Source organism: Mus caroli, chromosome 11 (assembly GCF_900094665.2).
Source record: "Mus caroli chromosome 11, CAROLI_EIJ_v1.1, whole genome shotgun sequence".
NCBI lineage: Eukaryota > Metazoa > Chordata > Mammalia > Rodentia > Muridae > Mus > Mus caroli.
Genome location: NC_034580.1, coordinates 60,645,438 through 60,655,509, shown reverse-complemented (window position 1 = coordinate 60,655,509; position 10,072 = coordinate 60,645,438). Strand labels below are relative to the sequence as shown.

General features: G+C 41.8%; 1 protein-coding gene across 1 annotated transcript in view; it reads left to right on the top strand.

Annotated features, from left to right (window-relative positions):
* Dnah9 (dynein axonemal heavy chain 9) overlaps positions 1-10,072 on the top strand; it is a 333,710-nt gene that overhangs the window by 281,686 nt on the left and 41,952 nt on the right. Inside the window, exons 58-59 of the mRNA XM_021178488.1 lie at positions 3,008-3,178; positions 4,519-4,641. Of these exons, the coding sequence (XP_021034147.1) occupies positions 3,008-3,178; positions 4,519-4,641 (294 nt within the window). The remainder of the gene's footprint in view (positions 1-3,007; positions 3,179-4,518; positions 4,642-10,072) is intronic.

The following is a 10,072-nucleotide window of genomic DNA, read 5'->3' as shown; positions in this document are numbered from 1 at the left end:
AAAAAAAAAAAAAGAATGCCAAGGACAGTTGTTCACAGACTGATGTGATCTTTGAGAACAAATTTAAATGTGTAATGATTAAGTAACTGTGATAAGATCTAAAACAGCAGAAAGGCAAAAGAGGAAGAAGGGGGGTTCCATGGGCACTGTATGTAAATGGTGTGTACAGATACACATGCAGGCAAAAAAAAATCTTTCACACAAAAATTTAAATAAATAAATCTTTTAAAATAATTACAATTATAATAAAGAGACGTGAGCCTATCTCAGTCCTAGCAGATAGGGCTCCGTACGTACCAGGCTCCATAAAGCACTTGTAAATAAATGTAGGTGACTTTTAGCCCCTGGTCTTGAGCCCCATTTACATTCTCTCTAACAATTTTCAGGCATTAGTGGGGCACAGTCATCCACTCTGTGTTTTCCAGTGCCTATAGTAAGTCAAGGGTGGGATTCTGGGAAATGTGAGCACCAGAACCATCCCTACTCTCAGAATGTGCATATTATATTCTCATAAGTAGAAAGAATTATTTTAAATACTAGTATGTTAGAAACTTGATTTTGCCCATTAAAGTTTCAGAACAACTGTTGAGCATCTTCAAGGGTAGCTAAAGTCAGTGAAAAAAAAAAAAACCCTCTGGGAGGGGAGCCCTTCTAGGGAAGCTGCAAATGTGGGGTCAGGCCCAACCCCAGCCCCAGAGACACTGACACACCAAAAGGGAGATGTACTAGCAGCCAACATACGTATAGTGTAAAATAAATGCTAAATGTAGCCAAAATTTATATTTTTCTTTGAATACTTTCTGGATTTATAAATGACATTACTCAAATTCAGTATCTCAGGGTTATTTAGTGATCACTTCCTTTGAAGGACATTTTAGAGGAAATGGCAGTAATGGCAATGAGAAGGTGAGCTATCCTGACCCTCTGACTACCTAGCTCTGCCAGTGGAAACTTCCCACATTGCTCCCTGTGGCCCTGGGGGACATTATCAGCCTCTAATGAGCTACTATTTTATTTAAACTCTATCAAGGGGAGGTAAATACAATGGGTTGGGTTAAGCAGTGGCAGAAGACTCGCTGAGATCACCAGCAACCGAAGAAAGCTCCTAAGACTTTGTTAACAGGAAACACCTTGGTACTGTGAGACAGAAATGTACACCCTCACCATTCTTAAATGAAGAACACCAAGCCTCAAACCTTACATGGCTTCCACTGAGGCCCAAATACTTGATGTTGTAGAGACTGAAAGGTCTTTATTTTACTTCTTGGAACCACAAAAGAAAAAATGGGGAGACGAATAGACATCTGCAGAACTAAGGATTAAATCAATTTATATATTGGTTATTTCCTTTCATTATTTGTTCTATCCATCTTACACTTAAAATATGGTATCCCAAATATTTATTTTTATGAGAAATCACTAAGTTTCAAATGATAGAATATTAGTCACATGTAGGCTTAGACTTTTTTCAAACTGTCTTTAGTAAGGGTTCCCAAATGCTTCAATCCCACCACTTCTAGCCCACCATCCAAAGACAGGAGAGAAAGGATCATAAACAGGACAATGGGATGTGGATCTGTTTAGAAGTAGTTATTTGGGGGCAATTCCAATCTCTGTTGTCAGGATGTAGGCAGTCCAGTTCAGTAGTATCGGGTTCCTAACAGACCAATTCAAAAGTGTCACCAAACATGAATCAGCAGCCGTGGCCAAATCAGTACAAGTCAGCAGGAGTGACCAGAATCAGATGGAATGCCAGAAGCAGTTCTCTGCCATGCGTCTCTCAATGACGTGAAGATCAGAGAAGACATGAGCCCAAGGAAGCATCGCACAGCTAGGAATCCAAGTGTTCTGTCACTGTCCGTTGGGTCCTGCTTATGCTCTCTCCAAACATCATGTGTCTTCTCACAGATCTGCTACGGCAAAAGATCACATAAGTCTGCATCACATGACACAACCAGGAATCTCCACTGCAGTCGCATCATTTTTATTTCATACCATGCCCTGTTTGTAGCTCAGAGATGGAGCTTAAAGGAGGCGGTGCTCTTTTCACTGCAGGAAAAGGCAGTGAGATTAAAAGATACTCACAAGGACTTAGGAGAATGAACGCAAAGCTACTAGAAACAAACAAGCAGCATCTGAGATTCTTGTTGAGAGGGAAAAGTCAGAAAATAAAATCATTCTCACTACCTACTATGTGCCAGGATCAGTTTTAGAAAGGGGAGTTGTTGAGATCATGGTCTCTATGCCGTCATCTATTAAATAACATCACTAACTCAAACAGTCATTCTTGGCTGGATTATCATCTTTGTGTTTAGGTAGTTATCCGATTAAAACTTACTAGATCAAGTCCTTCAGCTATAGCACATTTGTTTTTCATTGATTTCACTAATCAACACTCAACACACACATTTATTAAAACCATTCTGTGTTGCTAATAACCTCCGAGCCATCTCTCCAGTCCCTAATAGCACTGGGTAAGTTATAAAGATGAGCTTATTTTGGCACATAGTTGTTGGTCCAAGTTCCAGAGGCTATAATAGTGACATTCTGTCTGTTGGCAGAGTCTAGAAGTTGCATAGGACATCATTTGGTAAGAATCAGGGATCATACCTCTATGCCCTATTTGCTAATGACTTTACCTCTGAAAGACCCCTCCTCGGAATATCAAAATCAAATTAAGTTTCCATCCTCTTAAATACTCAGAGTAGGGATCAAATTCCAATGTGAGCTTTGGGAAAGACAAACTAAGAGCTAATAACATGTCTGGTGCCCCCAGAGAGGTGTCAAATCTCCTGAGACTGGCGTTACAGTTGTGAACAACAATGTGGGTGCTGGGAATCAAACCTGGGTCCCCTGGAAAGACCACCCAGTGCTCTTAACCTCTGAGCCACCTCTCCAGTCCTTGATAGCACAGCTTCTTGCTTTCAGTGAGTAACTAGAAAATTATAATATTCTTCATAGGGAAGAGGCTTCTAAAAATCACCTATGCTTCATCTTCTCTCCACAGGCCTTCAGCATTGTCTTCCAGAAAGCTGTGGAGAAGGCAGCTCCCAGTGAAAGTGTCAAAGAGCGAGTGACTAATCTAATAGACAGCATAACTTTCTCAGTGTACCAGTATACCACGCGTGGCCTCTTTGAGTGCGATAAGCTGACCTACCTAGCCCAGCTCACCTTTCAGGTAAAAGCAAATCAAAAGAAAAAATTTCCATGACTAATTTACCATTCAGTCAGCTTGCGTAAGAAATGATAGCATTTTTCAAAGGAGCTCAACCAGGTAGTCACATGCACTGACCCACCATAGTCCAGTTATGGCCGGGTCACACCCTCATAACTGACCATTGTCCTACTCAGAGCAGACATGTTTAATCCATCATTGTACTTTCTTCTTGCTGATACTGGATAATCTGAGATCTTCAAAATGTCCCTCCAGAAGCCACTACCAGCCAATCAAATTGGCACTGATCATACAAGCAATAGATTGGCACACAATCAATAGATCGGGCTTTCTATTGCTGTCATCATAACACACTAGGGGAGTTTTCAACAGCTTTGACTCTTGGGAACTTGAGAACTTAAGACTTTCTATGTCACTGTAACTAACATTAGGAATAAACCTTTTAATCCCATCAAAAAGCCTTAGAACTTCCCTTCTTTGTATGTACCTTCCTCACCACTCAGAATTGGGATTTTTCCATATATATAGTGCATAGCACAAGCCATATGAGCTCAAAGACCCTCTTCAATGCTAAAAGTCCAGTGACCTGTCATCCAATAGTCCTGTTTGTATGTTTCAGTGTCTGAGTTCATGTGTTCATGTTAGCACACCTATACCACTCACCCTCTATATGACCTAGATGACAGCATAACCTTCAAAGAAACCTGAATCCCACCTCTCATGTGACTCATCTCCACAGCCAAGACAAAGGCTTCCCATCCCGTGCGCATACCTCTCTTCGTGCCTCTCAAGTCCCTGTACCTTCAATCCCCTTTCCCTGGAAAGTTCTCCCTTCCTGTTTTAACATTCCCGTCTCTTACCTTCCCCAAAACCCCAAGACAGAAATTTTAGTTGGATTAATCCATTCCTTCTTGTGCCTGCTAGTCACTCCTCTACTTCAGAGCTCTTTATTGATTTATATATGCACTTCTATTTTGCATATATTCATATGTCGCTTTGACACTTCCTTCAAATCATGTCGTTTGTATGTGTCATCTGCTCAATTAAATTGCAGGCACATACTCCATGGCACTTATGATTGATATATAATACTTGCTAACCAAGATATATAGTCATCCTCTATGTGCATTTAAGCTGCTCTGGTGTTTTGGCTGAAAACAGATGCACACAGAAGAAATTTGCATGAATATACACTTCTAATCCACCCTCTTTAAAGAACCAAAATTGATGGGCAAGCTCTAGAGCTCAAGGCAGCAGTAATTACACTAAGTGACAAGCCCTAAGATCTCCAGCCTGCTGTGACCACAGCTGAAGAATCTCAGTGTTGTTGTTCTACATTGCAGATTCTCCTCGTGAACCAGGAAGTCAATGCAGCAGAGTTGGATTTCTTGCTTAGGGCTCCAGTACAGACAGGGACTCCCAGCCCAATGGAGTTCCTGTCCCACCAGGCCTGGGGAGGCATCAAGGTAAGTACCAATCCCTAGAAAAAGCCATGCTCTCCCAAAGGTTTGACTTAAATGCATGACATCAGTGTGTCTCTCTCAGAGTTGAAACATGGACCCATTTTGAACACACGAGTGTTCCCTTTCTTGCACCACCATAACAATCTCGTCCTATCCCAGGCTGCCAAGAAGCAACCAGTAAATGCTAGGGTGAGAGCTCTCCCTTAAGGATGGGAGGGAATCAAAATTTCTGATGTTTTGTGTTTTGTTTTGTTTTGTTTTGTTGTTTGTCAACTAAGCTTCCTTCCCTCTGCCAAGGCTTAGGGCTGGAATCTGTGTGGCTCAGATGAACCCAGGGACTTTTGTGAAGGTGCTCTATATCTCTTCCTGAAGTCAGGCCAGTGCTGGAGCTCTGTTAGGCATGTCTATTAGTCTGAACTGAAACTCCAAGCAAGAGGATCCTTCCCGACCTGGGACTCTTAGCGCTTAAGAGTAGTTCGTGTATATTGGATTTGTTGGGATACACTACTTGTCCTTTCAGCCTCTTGTTTATTTAAGAAATGGGTCTTGTTTGTTTCCAGTTAACACGAAAATGTGAAACACAGGTCTTACCATTTAGAAATAGCAAATCCAGGACACAAGTCCATGTTAGGCAGATTAGTCTAGTTTAGATTTTATGAATGTTGGAAAGATCACAAGCTAGAAAGTCCTTTCAGTAGGGACTAAATCCACACTTGGAACCAGACCTGATATCTACCAGGAAATGAGGAATGATTGACTCCTAGATCCAGAGTGTCCATGCCTGCACTCTATGGAGGCAGCTCCCCAGTACAGACCCAATGGGCACACGTGAAATAGCACATTTGTAAGATGAATCCCGTTTATGATCTTCCATGTTTGTTCTCCCAGTGTACAAATGTTTAATGGCACACAAGGGTGGCTACTTTGCTGGACTTGGAAATCCTGACCCAAGTGTCTGATGCCTTTATGAAAAGTCTGATCTGAAAGCAGTTCTGAATGAACCCATGTGCAGAACAAGAGGAACTATGAAGATGACTTAGTCCTTGGATTCAGATGTGTGTGTGTGTGTGTGTGTGTGTGTGTGTGTATGTGTGTGTGTGTGCATGAATAGAAGTATGAGTATGATTGTGTGTCTGAGCGGCATGTGTTGGGTGCAGGGGAAGCACTCTGGGATGTCACCTACCTCTTGGATCCTTTGTTTCCTTATATGTAAAATAGTCATCATAACATCTTCCACAAAGTAAACATTCAGGAATTAGAATCTGCTGATAGTTGTGGTGTTTGCTTCACAGGCTGCTGTTGTCCAGAACTATAAGCCAAGTTTTCTAAAAGGACAGAAGTGTACAGTTGTGGAGCCTGGAAATCTGAAGTGACAATATAGGCAGAACCAGGCTGTCTCTAAATCCTCTTGGCAGGACTTGTCTTTGCATCTTCCAGTTTCTGGGAGCCTGTGACATTCCTCAGGGCCCTATAGGCTCAGGCTCACTCAGGCTTCACCTGCACAGCCAAAGCTGTCTTCCTTCTGTGTGTCTCTTTCATTCTCGTAAACATACCTGTTACAGTGGACCTGGGCCTACCCTAATAAAACCATTTAAATTGAGCACACCTACAAAGACCATATTAATTTTTAAATTTAATTTTATTGAAAGACAAACAATGCTGGAGGATAATTCTTCAGTATATCTTTTGAGAAACACAATTCAAAATAATCCTGATTATCAATTTCGCCAATATAGGGGACATGCATGCTATGGCTGGTGGGGGTGTACCTATTAGAATCTGTCCACAGGGAAAAAATGTTCAGGCATGTGAACTGCCCAACTGAGCCATATCCCATTGTCTTTCTGTGTATTCTTCTTCACTATGCCCTCCACAACAAAAGTGAAGAAGAAACGATTCACAGGCTTCCACCTTACACAGCTCAACTAACTCACACCAGTATACAGATTCTTTCCTTCTCTCCTTTCACAGAGTGCATTGTTGGCATGACTTAGCTTCATTTTGGCTTTTTGTTTTGTTTTTGTGGACTGAGCTCATCTGGTTGTTTAAAGTCTTTTGCAAATGAGCAAAGCTCTCTCTCTCTCTCTCTCTCTCTCTCTCTCTCTCTCTCTCTCTCTCTCTCTCTCTCTCTCTCTTTCTCTGAGTTTGTTGTGTGGAACAGCAGCTCCAGACCCATCAAACTGGAGCACAGCCTGGGATGTGCACAGGTGAGGCACAGAGCAATATGTGGTATGCATCATGGAGGCTTTTGATGAATGCTTTTAAAGTGTTCCCTTGGATTATAGCCTAAAGAAACAAACTGAGTATAATTGAATAGGAGATAATAAAAAACAACAACAACAACAACATTTTAAAGGATTCTATCTAATGAGGGAGGTTGATTGCCTTTCTTCCTTCCCTAGAAGAACTAATAAGTAGGTAATGAATGACATTTCTGTGATAAAATCCTGCTTTTATTGTTATCCTTTGTAAGGATGTTTTCAGTCCCCTCAAAGGCTGAACTTTCAGGTAATGGGCATGTTCTGTTCTTCATTAGAAAATCTCATCTGTGCTGAATTTCTTTGTTTGCCTTTGAAAAGGCCCCTCACTGCCACTCTGGTTGTCAATTTAGCACTGTTGTATTTTGCTGCACAGTCCAAAGTAATTAGGTTAATTAGTCATTTCCATTTAGCATATTAGAAGGCTAGAAATCCCTTTTCCTCATTTGAGAGATTAAATGTTGCAATTGTGTTCATCAAAGAGCTTCAAGGATGTGGTTTCAGACCCAATCCTGGCAGCTGGGAGCTCTGGTCAGGGTGTAAATTGCTCTGTTTTGTGGTCACAATAAGGGTAATTGGACAGCAAAGGGTTAATGATGCTGCAAGCTGGTGGTGGGTTGGGGTACAGAGAGCCTGGAAGTAGATGAGAGTCAGATTCTCAGCACAGAGAGAAATAATGACAGCAGGTGCAGTTTTGCCCAGCCCAGCCCAGCCCAGCCCAGCCCAGCCCTCTTGCTGGTCCTGCAGATATCACACTTCCTTAAACATTTCCCAAAAGCTGCCTGTGCCCAAGGGTGTTCTTGCCCACAGAGAACTCACAGTCTTATGGGAATTAGAGATGAGTAATATAGCAATTGAAATCCAATAGCTGTCAAGGCTCCATGGAAGGAACTTTTATGGTCTTCAAAGCTTTGTGTCTATGCTAGAATATAAGCTATGGCACATGATCACCTGGCCTCATTTTTTGGCATGGACAAACCTAAGCCCAAGTAAATGTCATATCCAGTGATCTGTAAATTGTGGTACTAGGACTGAACTCTGCCTCCCTGCCCCTCATCCACCTTTCCTCAAAGCACCCCACATCACTTGTCATGGAAGAAGGTGTTTTTCATGCTATGTGGTTAGGGTAGAATTAGTAATCCACAGAGCCCAAGGAAGAGGATGTGTGTTCATCACCACAGAAGAACACAGGCACAGCCAGCCCTTCCACAGCCCTTCTTTGTCCTCATTCCCAGTAAGGATTCTCAGCTGCCCTTGTGCTTCTCATGGTCCCATCTCACCCTCAAGGTTTTGACTCACTTTTATCCCTCCCATAAGATGCTTTCTAATTCCTTCGACCTCTGTGCCTCCCTAACAGAATCCTCCATGCCTTCCACACTTTCTTCATCTCCCTTTTCCTTAAAAATTTAAGCTACTTGAAGGCACATACCTATTTTTTTCACTATTGTATTCTGATGTTCTTGGAATATAGTAGGAACTTGATAAATGTTGAAAGAATATATGAAGAAATAAATGAATGCATGCATAAATTAATTAACTGAAATGGATGGATTCAAATAATAATTTTTGAGCTTTTTAAAATTCATTGCATACTCTGGGTGTTTTAGACCCTCCATCTACTGTTGGAGAAATAAAATATAAAGGGAGAGTAGAAGCAGTGCACATCATGAAGTGTCATCAGGACATTGTCTGGTGTCAAATCCCCACTGAATTCACTTGTTTTTTGTCACTACAATGATATACCTAACAGCACAACTTATGGTATCAAGAATAATTTTGGTTCATGTTGGTATAGGATTCAGGTCGTCAGGATAGGGAAGGTGTGAGGGACAGCTCAATTTTCAGTGTGGTAGACCAGAAAGCAAGACCAAAGGTGGTCAGGGATAATATACCCATAAATATTCACTCCTAGTGACCTTCCTCCAGCCAGCCCTTTCCTCAAGTTTCCAAAATAATGCTATAAGCTGGGGATTAAGTATTAAAAATAAATGCTATATTTAAACCATAACACCCACCCAATATTTCAATATCAAGACTAATGATACCAAAGACACATTAAGAAGGCATAGTAAGATTTACTACTCTTTGCTCACACTGGAATGGACTGTCTGTAGCACATCCCTTACCTCAATGGTCAGGATCTTAACAGAAGGAACGGAAAGATCTTAAGGGCCAGGGGAAATGGTGAATAACAGCAAATAGTGTTTTCTGGACACAGCAGGTCAGCTGTGCATAGGAACTCACAGCGACTGTGGCAGCATGCACAAGGCCTAAGTCGGCTCGGCCAGACAAAGCCCCAGCATAAACAAAAGGAGGTAGGAGTTAGTTCCCTGAGGATTTATTGCCATTTGATAGCTACTTGGAGAAGATGCAATTTTCTTTATGGATGTGACTTTTGGTATGTAACCAGCACTCTAGGACAGTTATTATACCCAAGAGTATATGGAAAATATGATCTCAATTTGGGGGTAGGGGAAGAGAAAGCGATAAAACAAGATTGGGTGAGTAGGAAGGTGGAGATGGATCTGGGAGATGCTGGGGAAAGGGAATAAGTGTGATCAGAGTAATTTATACTACTTTGAGAATGAGGTTTTCTAGAAGGAAAGGGGAGCTTCCAGGAATTGCAAAAATGGCTGGAAATCCAGGAATGAAGACTACCCTGGGAGTCCCATTCATAGGAGCTATGACTGAGCCACAGTAAGGGCTATTATGCATGAGCAGAAGTTGCATGGTACAGGTTCCCTCCAGCTTCAGAGGAAGCAGTATCCTAGATTACTTCCTATCCTTCCCAAATAGGAGGAGGAGGAAGGGATAAGACATAAGCCATCAGCAATCAAACATCTAGGAATTGAGTGATTGTTTATTGGAAACTTAAGCTCTATGGATAGCTATAAGTGCTCTACGAAAAGGTGCAGGAACAGCATGTGCTAAATTACAGAGGATGTGCTGTGTTTGCCAACTTCGAACTGGACTTTGTAGAGCCTTAGCAAATAGTTAGCATAACCAGCACAAGAAAGGGAAATAGTCTAAGAAAGAGAAAGAAAATAGAACTTTAGCTGAATTGGCGGAGTCGGGCACATGCCCAAGATTGAAGCAGGAAAGCTCAACTGAGATGAGAGGGAGCAAGACACCTCAGAGAGAGGCATTAAATGAAGAAGTGTGGTTCCCACATTCTG